Source organism: Protopterus annectens, chromosome 4.part0, assembly GCF_019279795.1.
Source record: "Protopterus annectens isolate FY-2018-M chromosome 4.part0, PAN1.0, whole genome shotgun sequence".
In the NCBI taxonomy this organism is placed as follows: domain Eukaryota; kingdom Metazoa; phylum Chordata; order Ceratodontiformes; family Protopteridae; genus Protopterus; species Protopterus annectens.
Genome location: NC_056733.1, coordinates 121,679,847 through 121,697,831, shown reverse-complemented (window position 1 = coordinate 121,697,831; position 17,985 = coordinate 121,679,847). Strand labels below are relative to the sequence as shown.

Below are 17,985 nucleotides of genomic sequence, written 5' to 3'. Positions count from 1 at the left end.
TAGTAAATGTCGCTGAGGAGAACATCCGCTTCCGTACCTATCCATGGACCTAGATTCCTTGTTAGGTGGATGGACAGGCACTGAAGGATCAGCCAGTTCCTTCTTTGTGGCGGCAGCTACCACCATAGCATCCACAGAGACTCCTTTTGATAAAAATTCCTTGTCTGCTGGAGCTGTGATGAATTTGGAGGGTCTCCTGGGAGTGGGGTCCACTGAATCAGGAGCCGTCCATGCCTTTTAGCAACCACCTGCATGAGGGGGTCGGGGACACCCAGGAGGTGGAAGGGCGAGCCAAACGCCTCAAGATACACAGATTCGTCCTCCGAAGGGTTGAGGGCTGGCCAATTTCCCCTCTGTTTAAGGATCTCCAGAATGTCTGCAAAGGAGACATCTTCAGAAGGGGAACCCTCAGAATCATCCAGATCTGTGTCGGACGTGATAGACTCAGGTGAGTCAATGTGCTTCCTCTTGCACTTCCTCTTCCGAGGGGGCTCTTCTGCCAAATCAGGAGAGGCCTCGGAAGAGGATGAAATCCCACAGGGGCTCCTGAGGAGTTGGCTCTCTGCGGTCCGGGGTGAGGGAGTGAGTCGACTTACCCTGAGGCAGCATAGAGGGAGGGGCTGATGGAGCCGACTGTGGAGTAGAGCCAGGCTCTAACACACTCCGCATGACCTCAGCACCCCTGTCAGGCAGAGCCAGAGGTCCCAGCTCCGAGGAGCTAAGAACCCTCGGCACCGACAGTGATGGCTCCGAGGCGAACTCAGCACCGAGAGGGAGAGGGGTTGGACAAGGGTCCGATGCCACTCACCCCTCGGAGCCGGCCGAGATTCCTCCATGGAAGAGACAATTGTCTCGGCTCGAGGTGACCACAGTCTCGGTTCCGACGACCCGGCTCCGAGCTCAAGAGAGTCGAAGGAGGAAGGAGTTGATGGACGGGACAGGCACCGACTGATGAGTCGGGCTCTGAAGCATCTGGGCCAGTGCCTCAGACTTGAGTAGTCGACTCACCACCCTCTGAAGGTCATGATCGGACAACCTCGATGACCTAGAGGAATGAGACCTTTGGCTCCGTTCAGACAGCAGGGGAGAACCTGGGAGCCAAGAGAAGGTGACCTAGACCTCTTTCTGGTTGTCGGCTCCGAAGTGCTTGTCGGTGCCGGCACAGGTACCTCGATAACCTCGCCCGGGTCGGGCCGAGGGAGCCACAGAAACTGTGGACTGAGTCTTATCGGCTCTGCCGATAAAGGCAAAGGTTGAACAACCTGAGGTCTCGGCTCAGAAGCCGGAGCCGAAGACCTCGATGCCTTGGAGGGCTTCCCTGTTGAGACAGACAGGGAATCCTCAGGCTTCAACAAGCCTCTCAAAATGAGCTTGTTTTCTTTCCTGCAGGACCCTGGGGCTGAAGCCATGGCAGACAGCACAGGAGTCCTGCAGGTGCAAACAGACAATAGACACAAGAAGTGTGAGCGTCTGTCAGAGAGATTTTCTGACAGCACGCATCACACTTCTTGAATGCTTCTTTAGACATAGCCTAACTGGTGAACACAAACACACACTCAAACACACCAGTTATACCCTGTCAAAAAACACAATTATAGTAAAAATATACTAAAAATAAGTACAATAATCAGTAGTACTACACAAACACTCCTAGGGAAGGGAAGGCCTAAGGCCCAAGGGAAGAACTAAAAGTTCTTTTGACAAAGCGGAAGAAAATAGGTTGGGATAGAGTTTAATGAACTACACTAATTTAGGAATAATTAAACTAAAAAGGAAACAAGAGTAACTTTTATAGAAAAGCTAAAACTTACCAGGAACCGGTAGAAAACCAACCTCGCGAGATCTGAGGTAACTCTCGCCTAGCATTGTGGGATATAAGGGGAGCCTCGAGCGGTGGAACCAACTCTCGAGCTTTAGAGTGGCGGAGCCGAGGTCGGCTCCGAACCCATCCAGCAAGAATGAAGGCGAGATAGACAACTTAACATAATGCCCTTACCACTGTGGAGACATGGTGATCGAAGTTTAAGGTTGCTGTCAACCTGTGTGCCTAGATCTCTCATCACTGACTGCGTGCTTAGGCTATTGTTGTTGTGGTAGTATGCAGGAACATCACCCTTGCCGAAGGGGATGATAATGCATTTTTTTTGCATTAAGTTTAAGACCATGACTTTGGCACTTGTCATTAGTCTTCACAAGACCTTCTTGCAGGATGCTGACATCGTTAGTGTGCTAAGGGTTTCAATGATCAGTCCCAGTTTGCAGCCATCAGCAAACTTTGTCAGCCACAGTTCTAATATATTAGTCTGTACTTCGGAGAAGTAAATTTCTAATAGTAGGAGTCACAGAACTGATCCCTTTGGAACACTACTGGTTACAGGTCTGCTGGAGGAGTTGGAGTTCCCTATTTTGACTGTATGAGTTCTATCAGTGAGCCAGTTTGCAACCCACCTGAGAAAATAAAGTTTGGTACCCAGGTGGGTGAGTTTATCAATGATGCCCGAGTGGGGGATTGTGTCAAAGGCCTTGGCTAAATCTAGGTAGACTGTATGCACAAATTGGTCCTTCTCTAGGACTTTGCTGACTGCCTCAGTCATCCACCAAGTTTAACAGTCATGATCTCCCCTTGACAAAGCCAGACTGAGTGGGGTCAAGCATTTGGAGATTTCCTATATCTTTGTTAATAACGTTCATGATGATTCATTCCATGGCCTTGCAGATGAGGCTGGTATGGCTAATGGGTCTATAGTTCACAAGGTCCGTGGATGCACCCCCTTTGTACAAAGGGATGACAGTACCTGTTTACCATTTCCCTGGAATGAAGCCACTGCTTAGGCTGTGATTGAAAAGCATGCTCTATGATGATTTTAATTCCTCTTTTAACCCATGTAGAACACAGTCCAGGATGTTGTCTGGTCGCACAGAGGCTGTGATTTTGGACCTTGGAGTGGGCATTTAAGACCTGCTCCTCAGAGACACTACGTGGGGAATAGGTGTTAGGGATGTTTTGGGGTATATGTGGCAGGGACATGGGCGTGACGTTTTCACGAACCTGTCAGCCAGCCGGTTTGCTACAGCTACAGGTTCTAGATATGTAGTACCATTAACTATGAGTTCAGAGCAAATCAGGGCCTTACCTTGTCGTTCTCCTTAGTTATGGAAGTTAATTTGGATTTGTAGTTAGCTTTGGAGGACTTCACTAGGAGTCTTATTTGTTTGTTTAAAGGACAATAGAATTATATTATTAAATGCTCAACTTCTCTGTCCTTTTTCTCCCTATTTACTGTCCCTGCTATGATTAAACAACAATACAGCATTTAAAATATTTTAAATCAACTGTTTCTCTCCACTAGAACAGTAGCTTCTTACTGTACTGTGGTAGTTTCACTTTCAAAAAACTTTTATCCCGCCCTGGAAAAGCTTGCTGCAGTCTCCAATTCATTGATGTCACCAAGGCCAATGAATACAAGTAGTTTTCTGGCTAATTCCCTCCCCAAAATGACATCACCACAACTGTCCTAAAAACCTACCCATGCTGTGATGTCAAAGCTTCCAGGTCCTTCCCCTATCCATACAGAAAGTAAAGGCTAGAACAAGGAAACAGTACATGAATCAAGTCTCTTGCTGTGAGCTGTCAATCACAGCAGGTGACAGTTCAAATTTTCCATAGCACTTTGGCAGATAGGGAAGTTAGGTGTGAAGAGGGATAGGAGATGAGTCAAACTAGTATAAATCAAGCTTCACAAAAGACTGCAATTTAGCCATTCTAAAAAGCAGCAGCAGTGAAAACGCTTCAAAGTCTGTTCTGTGGCATTTGCACTGTTTGTGCTTTAAGTAGTCTTTGAACAGCATGAAATGTTACAAGACTGACTGAAAGACAGCAGTGTATGCAAGTAAAATCCATGCAGTGACAGGAGCTTAAGGAAGAAAGAGGCCTGCGTGATGTATTTTTTTTTACAGACAAGCACTGCATTGTGGGATACCTAGAGGCAGAGTAAAAAATCATAATTACTTCAAGATGCTAGACTCCATGTGGTCAGACTCAGAAATTACATGTAAAGTATTTAAAAATAGTCCCAGAGTGGTGTTAAAATGTCGGAAACACCAAACCATGATGAAATAAACATGTTTTTTGAGTCTGTGGGTGCGGTTCCCCTTTCAATTGAGGAGGAAGTGTTTCCAGTTTTGAGACAGTTCCTTCCTACTCTTAGACAGCAATTTCTTCCTCCTATTGTATAGACTATTAATGTCAGTTGTCCACCAGGCAGGTTTGTTTTTCCTTGAAGATCTTGCTTTGGTTCTATTAGGTACAACAGAGTCAATACAATTGTACAGGTGCTTGCATAAAGCTTTGGTGTACAACTCGGCATAGGTGTCTGTTCCATCAGTGGGAGGAAGGGCTATGAAGCTATTTAAGCCCTCACGTAAGAGGTTGTAATTGGCCTTGGAGAAGTTTTTTAGTGTAGTTGTTTCTAAGGGGGGGGGGTGTCTTGTGTTATACTTACTTCTAGCGAGACCAATTTGCTGCTTCTAAGAAAGCTCTCGAGACTACCCTTGTAAAAGGCTCCCAAAGAGGCGACTGCTCTGGTACTGTTTGCTTTTAATGACAAAGGCAAAGATTTTCCACCGTAAGTGTAACAAATGGAAAGGGATTTAGAAGTCCAGTTAGCAACAGTTTGTTTAGAAATTGGGTTGCCCATCTTGACTTCTTGGAGAGAAACTAACAACTGGTCAGTCTTACAGATGGTTGTCCTGTCCATGTAAAATCTGAGCTCCCTATAAAAATCCAATATTCTCTCCCCCATATTCTGAGGATTAGGGAAGAAAGCAGGGATGTTGATGGCCTGATTGACTGAGAGCCCATCGACAACTTTAGTATAAATAAGGGGTTGGCCCTCAAACACACTCTCCTTATGAAAAATAATTACGGAAGAGGTACTAGAAGTATGGTTTTCCAACTACAGAACTTGAAAGGGGCAGAAGGTGCTGGTTCAAAAAGTGAAAGACTGAGGTTTCAAAGACAAAGCTAAGGTCCTAAGAAGGTGGAATAGCTTTCCTAGCAGTTTTAGGTGGAGGACACCTTCTGAAAAAACTGTTTTACCTCTAGCTTGGAAAGAGAAGGGACTACAGGTAAGCATGCAGAAATGGCTGATAGATGTGCCTTGATAGAGGAGTATGCAAAATTTTATAAGTTTACACAAACAAGATAAGATAGTAGGAAATCCTTTCTGTCCTTTAGTAGGACACCCAATTGAAAATCTTTTCCATTTAGATATACAAGATTTCCTGGTACTAAACTTCCTTAACTTCTGAAGAACCTGTAGCAAATCCTCATAAAATTGGTGTCTGTAAGTGATTAGAATCCCATCATCCATAGCATCAGTTTCAGAGATGATAGGTTGGGGTGAAGAAGTGAGCCCTTGTTTTGTGTAAGCAAGTCCATTCTGTGAGGTAACTTGTGAGGTAACCTCACAACTTGTGGTGTTGACTCCTGGGTAGGTGGGTAGAGAAGGGGGAATCAATGCTGCCTTGGCCAAAAGGGACTCACCGGTAAGATCACTGGTTTGTCTCTATGGGTCTTTAGTAAGACCACTGGGGGAAGTGGAAAAGGAGGGAAAGCATAAAGTGTTTCCATTTCCAAGGAAAGGATAGGGCATCTGTCCTTCATGTCTGTGAACAAGAAGTCCCAGAGCAAAAGCGAAGAAGGTCTTTGTTGTGGATGGAGGCAAATAAGTCCATCTGCAGGATACCTCAACTCTGTGGGCTATGTCTAGGAAGACCTTCCTGTTTAGCATCCATTTGTAATGGTCTTCCCTTGATCTGCTCAGCAAATCTGCCAGGATTTTGCCCTGTGAAATAATGCAAATGGCTTGGATGGACAATTCTGCTTTTGTTCTTGTAACAGCTAGTTTGCACAGTTGATAAAATCTTGTTCCCCCTGCTTGTGTATGTACCACATGACTGTAACATTGTCCGAGAAATTCTGAGGGGGCCCAAGACTCAGTTGTCGGAAAAGATCTACAAAGCCTGAATTAGGATCTGTTCTTCCTCCAGGTTGATGTGTTTCGACTTCTGATTTGATGGCTATTTGTCCTGGACTCTCAGACACCCCATCTGTGCCTGCCACACAATTGTCTGATTCACCTGTATGTAACTCCCAAGGTATTTGCATTTTGAATGGCAGGCCTGGGTTGAAATTTATCTGTGATATTCACCATTGAATTTATTTCTTTAAGTAGGGAGGAAGTGGTATCTGAATGTCCAGAGGATGAGAATGCTGGAACCAGATGGATTTCAGGTGACACTGAGTCTTTCTCAAATGGCAAAGGGGACCATGGACATTGTTTTCCCCCTGTGCATTTGGTTACTGAAGTTGTGGGCATGGCAGAATATGCTTCTCTTTGCCCACAGGGAATTTGCAAACAGCCATATTTCTCTGCAGCTGAATGTCACTTCAGGCATGTGTCCCCAGTCAAATGTACCACAGGGAAATGTCTCGCTGCCTAGGCGCCTGAACCCCTGAAAATCCACTTAGTTGGTTAACAAAAAGTAAGTAAATAAAACTGCATAACCGTATCAATCAGAGGAGGTTATAGAAGACTGGGACGAGAGACTGGAAAGGTAATTTACCAACAAACAAGTTAATATCTGTATGTCTCCCAAGTAACCAACAAAATACAGAAGATTTATGAATTTTCCTTGGAAGGGTTTGCATAAATATGGGTTGGGAGGGTGTCCTAATGGTTAAGGTATTTGCCTTACAAACACAAGGTACAGGGTTTGATTCTCACAAGGGATAATTGGCTAGGCTTAAAAAAATGGCTTGCAAGGGCAATTAGCCTAGTACTAATCTATGAACCTATTTTTATATCACAATCAGACTGTAGAGAATTACTCTACAGGTAGAAGGCAAATGCTGGAGATATGACAGGAAAGAGAGAGGTAACTGGGAACATGTTCTGGGGAATTCAACAACTCCCAGATTATAAAAATTCCCTAAAGAATGTTATCTCAAAAATGCTGGGGAGCAAATCTTTGTAACTAATGAAATAATCCTTTTGTGATGGTACATCGGATATGAAATGCCTAACCATAGTAAGGCCTTACTAAATTTAATGCAGCTGGCTGCCAAAAAGCAATTACTAGAAAATGGAAATCAAAACCTAACCATCTGTAATTTAAGTACTGGATACTGTAAAGGACATTAAAGAACTGGGGATAATTGGCTAGGCTTAAAAAAATGGCTTGCAAGGGCAATTAGCCTAGTACTAATCTATGAACCTATTTTTATATCACAATCAGACTGTAGAGAATTACTCTACAGGTAGAAGGCAAATGCTGGAGATATGACAGGAAAGAGAGAGGTAACTGGGAACATGTTCTGGGGAATTCAACAACTCCCAGTTTATAAAAATTCCCTAAAGAATGTTTTCTCAAAAATGCTGGGGAGCAAATCTTTGTAACTAATGAAATAATCCTTTTGTGATGGTACATCGGATATGAAATGCCTAACCATAGTAAGGCCTTACTAAATTTAATGCAGCTGGCTGCCAAAAAGCAATTACTAGAAAATGGAAATCTAAACCTAACCATCTGTAATTTAAGTACTGGATACTGTAAAGGACATTAAAGAACTGGAAGTGGGGCCCTTATAAAAAGGAAAGAGAAAATTACATAGAAGAAAATGGAATCTGTGGTAACCATACATGCTGAATAATGTTGAGGAGGAGGAAAACTGAGGTTTAAGGGAAGGAATGAATTTATGCAATGCCAGAGTGAATACAAATAATGAAAAAGGAAACGTACACTGCATGAAAAATGTTACTATGGTTTGTTTTCTTTTATAATTATATGCATATTTGTCACTGTTTGGGTTGTGATTTACTAAGGATGTTTACAAAATACAAATCTTTTTTCAGCTATGTCAGGAAGTTAAGGGCTAGCACCCAACTACATTCAAAGCCAGTCCCCAGTAATACTGTTCACTCTGGCCCAAAAGGACAAAAAGCTAATATCCTAGTTGACAAATTTATTGCAATTTTTACTCCAGCCACAATAATAGCTATTCCACAGTTCTAGTTATTCCTAGAATTACTATGGAATAAGTCCCCGCAGCCATCTCAAAAGCTAAGAATACCTCATTCATGGGCCCTAATAACATGTCAAGCTGCCTGATTATCGGTACCAAATACAACCTTCTGAAAACTACTTAACCTCTTTAAATTGAGGACTCCTACTTGTAACATTTCCAAAGCCTGGAAACCATCCACTATAATGCCATTACACAAAGGTGTCCCAAATATAAACCACGATAACTACGTACTCATTAATCTTACTACTGTCTATGGAACATACTATCTCAGATTTCATTACTGTGGATACTGAACATTTCTTAACCATGAGTCTTATCAATTCAGCTTTGGCAAAGGCAAGTTTTTCCCTCTCTAACCTTTAAAAGACACCTAAGTAGGCACAGCACATCTGAACCTGGCCAAGGCCTTGGACACTATTCCCCATGTAGGCCAAACTGACTGACTTGTAAATCCACATGTTGTGCAGAGGATAGATAACTAGTTATCTAACAGATTCCCAATGTGGTTACAGTGCAGGGCCATTTTTTAAAACAAAATTTTCCAGTGGTGTACCAGAAAACTCAGTGTGTTGGTCCCTCTCCTATCTGGCATCTATTTCACAGACCATCACACCAACATACCTTACCTACTGTTATCTACATTTGCAGATATCTGTAAACTGGATGTTATTTAATCCTACAACGACACATGACTGCTTCAACATTTGTTAGCCTATGTTAACAATTGATTAAAAAACAATGGTCATTAACTGTAGAAAAAAAAGTGCAGTAGTTAATTTTGGTAAACATAATATTTCTACAACACACCCTTCCAATCGGACACCAATGTCGAGACACTTTTTTTGATTGATTATTCCCTACCTTTTAATCATCATGGTTATGCAGTACTTCAGAAAAACAGCTATCTTGTTTAACTTCCAAAAGGCATCTCTTCTAGACAAAGAAGCCATAACTCCCCTTTACTCATGTCTCATCAGACACAATTTAGAACAGAATGCCAATTTACTGTTCCCATAACATCTCACTAACAGCACTAATTATTCATAACCATATGAGGGTTTTCCATGTTACTTTAACTGCACTGTACTGTACTGTTTTCAATGTATTGTGCTTTATGTGCTTAGTACATACAGGCTGAGACTGAATTGGCCCATTGAGATTAGTGTTATATCCCAGTAAACACATTCAGAAAAATAAACAAATAAACTTATCACTCAACTTGAGAGATTTCAAGAGGTTCCCAATTAAAAAGATCAGTAGCCTCAAGACTAATAACCAGATGCACTGGCAGTACCCTCTCTGTACATAATCTCTTACAGACTTCTCCTTGGGGATGCTTGTCCAGCTTTTTGAGCCATGAAAGATCTAAGCCTCCTTAACCTCCTATTCCTTTGCTGGACAAGCAGTTGCTCAAATTTTCAGTTTAGGAAATCAACCTTCATCAACAAATAAGAGATACTGGTATGACAGATTTACATACCAGCATATCTCTCACCTCTGGAACAAATTTCTACTATATGCCAAGCAGAGTAGCACTTTTGTCACCTTTAAGGTAAACCAAGAAAACTGGATGCGCATCCTCAAATGCTCCTCTCTATCTTGTGATGCCCTCCTTGAGATCAGAAGGAAGGTTTGAATATAGTTTACTGGATAAGCTTTTAATGGTCTAAAGACGGACTGCCTAGTACTCACCAATGAGCATCCTCTTTTTAAACTTTCCTTTTTTAAAATACTACTATATAGGCCTCTTGTGATATTTTAAATTAAAAATATGTATGTGTATACATCGTGTCTGTTAGTCACTTTATAAATTTTCCATTAACTTCTTATGCTCAAATATGCCAGCCAAGTTTTCACAGCATTTTTTGATACATTATTTTATTTAACATTTGCTTACTGGGAAAATCCAACTGGGACAGAACCCATGTTCAGTGGAAACCTGGGTAGAAATGCTCCAGACGCACGTCTTTGGAATGTGAGAGGAAACCGGAGCACCCGGGGGAAACCCACACAAATACAAGGAGGCCTGCAGACTCTGCACAGAAGGCACCCCATCCGAGAATCGAACCAGAGAACCTCTTGCTGTGAGGCAACAACGATAACCGCTGCAACACTGTGCCACTGTGAGTTTAAGATGTAGCCTTTACATCCTTTTGGAGGCCCTCTTTCCTGGCCTCTGCTGAAAAGGAGCTTTGAGCACATTTAAGACTATCTTAGTTAACAAACGCAATAAACCATTTCAATTTTCCAGACAATTCCAGGAAAAAAATGGGTAGCTGGTAATCCTACTGCTGACTATTTTCAGTCAAGTCAAGCTAAAAGAGCAAAAGTAAATGCAATACACACGGAAAATTTCTAAGTTCATCAACTATCATGCTCACAAAAGACAGAACAAAACAAGAATACCCCATAAAAATCAGAGAAAAGGAGAGCATTTAAACTCGGCAAAGACTGTAATGAAGTCAGTCCATAATTCACTGATAACACCAGCAATAGTTACTCTTTTACACCAACAGTGTTAGATGCAGGAGTATTTTTACTTAGAGGGACTGTGGCCTGAAACTCAGAATTTCTGTTTAGGTACTTAAACAGTTCCATAGAGGGTGAGGCCATAAGCTTTTGGCTAAAACAGAGAGGAGCAGGCATAGAAGGTGGGCTAAAGAGTTTGACTCTGAAACAAGTTCCTGAAAGATGGCAAGATGAAAGACAGGTCTAAAAATAACTTTTCGTTTTTTTTTGCAGGGGTGTACAGGGCATACCTGATGTATGTGTGGAGGGCAAGCCCTCCATACCCTGAACTTCTATACATCAACTCCAAGGATGCACCAATTCAGAGATGGGAGAAATCTCCCAAAACAAGTGCATCATTGCCAACGCTCAGTAAGAAATCGCACTAGCAATGATTTCCTATGGGAAACTGCTTTCAGAGTTTTGCTGTTCACCCCCCCCCCCACCAAAGCAACTATAGGGAAGCTGGGCTAAACATTTTGTTTTAAAATCCATTTTAAAGAAATGCTGCATTATACAGTTAATGGGAAAAGAAAATATTCAGGTATAAGAACTGAGGTAAGAAAGTGAAATAAATGGCATGACACGATGTGTACTAAAAAGGAAAGACGTTCAAGTATTACTTCACTAACATTTTGTTCATAGCAGCACTAGGTGTTGTGACATCCATCACACTAAGAACTTAAGCTTGCGAAAACACAGGTGTGCCATCAAGACCGATAAAGGAAAGAGGAGTGCAGGACTACAGCTTCCACATCTACACTGGTTAACAACTAGCAGTCTACATATCACAGCGTCAACAATCTTACTCAGAAGTAAATACATACTAACACTTGCATGCACCTTCGTCATCTCATGGGAAGGAGACCATCGAAGAACAAAATGAATCTTTTTAACTGTACATGAATTACTGACACCCATCACTTAACCCAAACAGCAGATGTCAACTTCCTCACAGCTGTACTCTAGTTGTTAAATAAGACTTGTCATGCTGAAATATTATGGTCAGGGGAATACCATGAGACGGGGATCATATGTTGTTTACCCATAAGAGGTTATGGTGGAGACTGATTTTTTTTTTTTTTTTTTTTTTTGCAAGAGGACACTGGAAGCAAGTTACTGAGTATTATAGTGATGGTCTCTGCATTTCACTGCAGACATTCTAAATTTTTATTTCATTAGCAGAATGATTAGTGTTATGTTATCTGCTTCACTTTTGTATTTTTGTTTTATTTTAATATTACCATGTAGGTGTTCAATAAAGTTTGCAATCATACCTTGTCTTTGCAGACTTTTCATCATTGTCTTCATCTAAAGAAGCATCAGTACATTTGTATTTTTGTTTTATTTTAATATTACCATTTAGGTGTTCAATAAAGTTTGCAATCATACCTTGTCTTTGCAGACTTTTCATCATTGTCTTCATCTAATGAAGCATCAGTACATTTCTTTTTCTGTAAAGCTGTATCTGTTAATCCCTCTTTACGTGAAGATCTGGACGAATGCCTCTTCCTTTTCTTCTTCTTCTTCTTCTTTTTCTTCTTGCATTCTGCTGTCCTGGTTACTCCACAGCTATCTGCAACATCCTCTCCCACCAATGCTTTTCTATCAATTTGCTCATCTGACCAATGTCCCTCCCTGACTTTTTTAGATGGTGTGTTTACTTCAGTACCACTCTCCAATCGCTGGTCTAAGTGAGATGACACTCTTTCAGTCTGGTATTCAGGCACATGTGTGTCACCTTTCTCTGATCTCTTTCTCTTCTTCTTCTTTTTTTTTTGAGAAAACTTTAAAGGTTCCTCTGCATCCTCACTCTCAGAGAGTTCTGTACTACTAGTAATCTCTTTACTCTGTCTGTGCCTTTTCTTATTTTTCCATACACTTCCTGTATGCCCTGTTGAATCATTCACAGCTTCACCTGGACTCAAAATGGATGACTGACTATGTCTTAGTGAGGTAGTATTCTTGCTGGCCAGAGCAGATCGTGATATATCTGTATTATGCAAATTCCACGGTTTGTGTGACTGCAACAAATTTGGAGGGGGAGAGTCAGCTGATTTCACTACAGCATGCATGCAGGGGGATCTAGATGAAACCTGACGAGGATGCATTTTTGGTGAAAGTGAGGCAGTCCTGTTGAGAAAGAAAAGGAAGGTTAGACAAGTAATTACAGTTAGGGTAATAGAATCTGCTCTTATTCTTACTCCACATATTACCCATGCATTTAATTATTTAACCAATCACAGTGCAAATGTGAAAAAGCAAATGTTTTAACACAACAGTGGATGTTGGAACCAAGTAGTAATCCTAACCTCGTCTTTTAAAGTTGAATTTTAACTTACTGTAACCTCATTGACAATGGACACTAGGTTCACCTGTCCCACTTTCAGCTGTCTGATGTATTTCAAATTTTCATAGTGGTATCAACTAATGATGACCCTGTAATACAAAGGCTGGTTATAAACCTTCTATACAATCATGCACTTTCCACCATCTCTATGGTCCTGTGCACCTACTCCACAGTTAAAACACAATGGGGAGAGGTTCCAGTTCTACCACAGCGGAAGGATGGATTAGTCAAAGTGAGGCCAACCAGCAAGGCACTGTCAATTTCCTGCATGCTCACATGAAAGAATGATTTATTTACACTATGACTTTCAACTCTCACTGATTCCTCATGTTAGTAAGTTACATAGACTAACATGGTTTTATTTATTTATTTGACATTTGTTAACCAGGAATGTCCGACTGAGTCAGAGCCATTTTTCAGCACAGGCACAAGAAAAGTTTCAAGAGTACAAACAAGAGTTTACAAAAGTTAACAATTTATGATAAGCATTACACAAAAAAATATATAAGACCGTCAAGAACACCACTCTCAGTAGCTAAACCTGGAACAAAATTGTAGCCCAAACTTTAATCTTCCACAATCAATATCAACAAATGTACAAATACTCCAAGTACAGGAAAAATGTCCACAACCAATATCAACAAATGCACAAATACTTCCACAACCAATATCTGTACTTGGGAGTATTTGTATTAATATTGGTTGCGGAAGATTAAAGTTTGGTCTACAATTTTGTTCCAGGTTTGGCTACTGTGAGTGGTGTTCTGACTGTTTTAGTGTATATTGCCACTCTTATACACCAAAAATATATAAGAAATACACTAGATTAACAAGATTGAGGAAGGGTAAAGTAGAGCAGTTTGGAGGTAGAGGTGAGAGGACCAGCGACGACGAAGTTAGAGTGATCAGATAGAGTGGGATAAAGTGGTGTTTTAGAAGAGGAATTTCAAGGAGGGGTTTTGCAAAGACATGTCCAGGTGTTCTTTGAGATCTTTTTTGAATACTTGTGTGTGAGGTATTTTACGGATGGCCAGGGGAAGTTTGTGCCAGGAGAGAGCAGGAAAGTAGCTATACAAGTTTTTACCTAATGATTTTTTGGGCTTTGTATATGTCTAGCTGAAGTTGGTCTTACAGTTACCACCCATCCGATTTGTCAGTGGGACACTCACGGGTTGAGCTATGTCATCCCATTGCCCACACTGTGAAGCAGTGGGACTTTAAAAGTCCCGTTTTTTTGATTCATGCCGAACTGACACGCAAAAGCTGAAAATACATCCAGTTTTTCCACTGCAATGTGGTTACATCACCAACCCAGTCCTGCATGCAGAGGTATTCCCTGTTAGGTCCGGGTGGTGTATATCGTGCAGAAATTGGCTGCAAGTCTTGTAGGGGACAGCTGTAGAGCGGGTTTTTTTATTAGTGCTTCTACAGCTGCTAATAAGGAAGGATTGAGATTTTTCTGTTTGCCAGCCAGCCAGCCATCGAGGAAGCCAACCAGCCACTGAAGCAGATAGGAAGCCTGCTAGCCAGCCAGTCAGCCACTGAAGTAGGCAGGGAGCCTACTAGCCAGCCAGCCAGCCACTCCAGCAGGTAGGGAGCCAGCTAGCCAGCCAGCAGGGAGGGAGCCTGCTAGCTAGCCAGGCAGCCAACTCCAGCAGGGAGGGAGAGCCTGATAGCCAGCCAGCCACTCCAGCAGGTAGGGAGCCTGCTAGCCAGTCAGCCAGCCACACCAGCAGGTAGGCAGCCTGCTAATCAGCTAGCCATTCCAGCAGGCAGGGAACCAGCTAGCCCACCAACGACTGTGATAGTGGTAAGTACAACAATCAATAGTATTTTGTGACTCTATTTAAAATGGGAATACTGTGTTTTATCAAAATTTAAGTTTTTAGTGTTTAGAGGTAAATGGGGTGCATTATGCACTAATTAAATCTGTGCAGTGGTTATTTTGAGATTTCCAAGTAGTAGATTTTAAAGGTATAAAAAGTGAGCGTGTGTGTGTGTGTGTGTGTGTGTGTGTGTGTGTGTGTGTGTGTGTGTGTGTGTGTGTGTGTGCATGTAATTATAATTGTTGTGGCTGTTTTAGTATGATTTGGAAGCATTCGTTTTTGAAGTCTGAAATCTGTGTACATAAATTTTGTTTATTTTTGGTGGGGGCAGTCTTTACAGATAAATGTAGTGTGATATATTTCTACTGTCGTGGCTTTTTCAGGGTAGTTTCCATTTACATACAGAAAATGTTTGAGGATAGTTTGTACTTTTTCATGTGGAAATGTGTGCAATTTAATGCTGTTTTCAAGAAGTTAAGATACACTGGGTATTTTTCCTAGTGTTCTTGCAAGTCAATGTGCAAGTGTGTATAAGACTATTTTTGAGGGGAATGTTCATACGTAATGTAGTGCATTTATTATTCTAGTAGGTACATGTTGCCAACTTGCAGTAGCTGTTGTAAGACCGTTTCCATTTACAGTTAGAAATGCGTGCATTTTTTTTTAAGCTGTCTTTAATAAGGTTAAAATGTCCTGCTTTACTTATAATGTGACAGACATTGGAAAATGAACGATAACAAACTGAAGAAAATATCCAGGAATAGCCACCAAACCACGATGCAGAAGCCAAAAAGATATTTTATTGAAGACAAAAGCTCAAATCAAATAAACTGTGAAGCGCTTTTCGTTTGATCTATGTCAAACTTCTTCTGACAAACAGCAGCAGTGATGTCATTTCCTTATATGATTTCAAATTGTCAACTGATGAACAATCTGATGATGTCATTTCCTTTTCACATACTGGTTATCAGTAATGCGCCATCTACTGGTTAGTTACCAAAATAACTAGATGTTTTTACAAAATTCATTAAAAAAGAGCACAAAAATTCATTTAACAAAATTCTAATGATGATGTTCTAAAAAATATATGTAAAATATATTAAAATCTAATTTTTTTTAAATTTTTTATATATAAGCATAGTAAAAAATCTAATTACACACAACACTGTGCATCAAACATTGCAAACTTGTAAAGCATAATTCTGAATGTTAATATGTTAATGTATTTTTCCCCTGTGCAATGCTTTAAGTTTTAATACTGGAGTGATAGATGTTCTCTCATTGAGACCTGGCCATGTATCAGATTGTGTCAATATTTGCCATCTTAATTCTTTCAATTCTAATAATACTGGCCAAGCAGACCTATCACTAATAGTAACATGATCTATAATGGCGAAACCGAAAGAATGAGAAGGAAATTCTTTTATATGCTTGGCTAAAGCATTATGTTTATTGCTTTTTTTGATGGCGTAATCATGCTCATACAACCTACAAGTAAACATCCTCTTGGTTTTGCCTATATAAAATGCTGTGCATTGGTTGCACTGGGCAAGATACACAATCGCTTTGCTTTTACAATTGTATGTATGTCTAATTCTATATGTGATGTCTCTGATTTTAAAAATAGAACCTATGTTAATTTTATGACACCATTTACAGGCATTTTTCTTATTACGATCATAACAACCATATTTCAATATTTCTTTAAAAGATTTCCCTTTCTTATATACCACGTTCACTGTGTTGGGCAACATGTTACGACACAAGTTGTCTTCCATAACAATGCTCCAATTACGAATCAAAACATCTTTTATCAGATTGTGATCGTAAGTGAATGTGGTAAATAAAAGATTTCATGAATATGTTGTTTTGTTGAAAAGTTGTTCTAGTAATAGTAGTATGCTCATAATGTGAATCTGCTGGATTGACCATGGGCTTGTTCAATATGGGTTTATAAAATCCAATTTGACGTTTAGTAACAACTTCCTGAGTCACTACATCAAGTAAATCATTTGGGTATCCCCTGCTCAAAAACATACATCGCAGATTGTCACATTCAACTAGAAATTCCGTGAATGTAGTTATCATGCAAGCTGCTCTTACAAGTTGACCTTTTACCACTGCTTTCCTTTGTTGAAAAGGGTGACAACTTGTGTAATGCAGAAAAGAGTTACTGTAAGTTTTTTTCCTATAAATGGTTGCCGTGTAACATTTATCAAACTCATTTTTGACCAAATGGACATCCAAATAATTCAAAAAATCAAATGTTACTTCATAAGTAAATTTTAAAAATGTAGTAGTACTATTAATATGTGCCAAGAATTCATTCAAAGAATCTAAACTACCTTTCCAAAAGATACAAATGTCGACTTGGAACCTCTGATAAAATCTGATGAACTTGTTGTAAATACTAGAAAAGACATATGTCTTCTCCCAAAAGATCATCACAATGTTGGCATAAGCACCCCCGCAAGGGGAGCCCATGGCAATGCCACTTTTTTGGAGATAGTAATGGCCATCATGGGTAAAGAAATTGTGGCTCAAAACAAGTTCAAGTAGTTCCATAATTAAATTAGTTAATGTATTGTCAATTTTTTGTTCAAGTAAAATTTCACTTACCCATTCAAGACCAATATCTTGGGGAATAACTGTGTATAAATCTTTTACGTCAACTGTGACCAAAATGTCACTAGTGCAATATTCTACTTCATTTACTTTTTCTAAAAAAAGACCATGAGTCTTTACAAATATGTACAAATTTCTGGATGATTTTCTTAAGTTCATAATCAACAAATTGCGCACTAGCTGACGTAATTGACTGATGTCCATCAATAAGAGGTCTCATTGGAGGATCCAAGCTGTTTTTATGTATCTTTGGTATTCCGAAGAAAACCGGAATTCTTGGTGTAATGACACGTAAATAATTATATTGCTCTATGGTAATTCTCCTCTCTAAAAAAATATCATTTAACTGTGAATATAGCCTATTGTAAGCCTGGTTCAATTCATTCAAAGAAACCTTAACATGTGTTTCTGTATTTAAAATATTACATAATTTTTCATTATATGAATGTTGATTCATTATAACAGCCCCCCCACCTTTGTCCGGTTTCATAACTCTTACTTTGTGTGTTTTTAAATTGTGTAGTGCAGAAAGTTCGATTTCAGATAAATTAGATTCAATGTCAATGTGAGAAACCATGTTCTTATAA

At 40.3% G+C, this 17,985-nt stretch overlaps 1 protein-coding gene across 1 annotated transcript in view; it reads right to left on the bottom strand.

Annotated features, from left to right (window-relative positions):
• LOC122800225 (ubiquitin carboxyl-terminal hydrolase 36-like) overlaps positions 1 to 17,985 on the bottom strand; it is a 1,786,736-nt gene that overhangs the window by 360,703 nt on the left and 1,408,048 nt on the right. Inside the window, exon 15 of the mRNA XM_044069718.1 lies at positions 11,990 to 12,730. Within this exon, the coding sequence (XP_043925653.1) occupies positions 11,990 to 12,730 (741 nt within the window). The remainder of the gene's footprint in view (positions 1 to 11,989; positions 12,731 to 17,985) is intronic.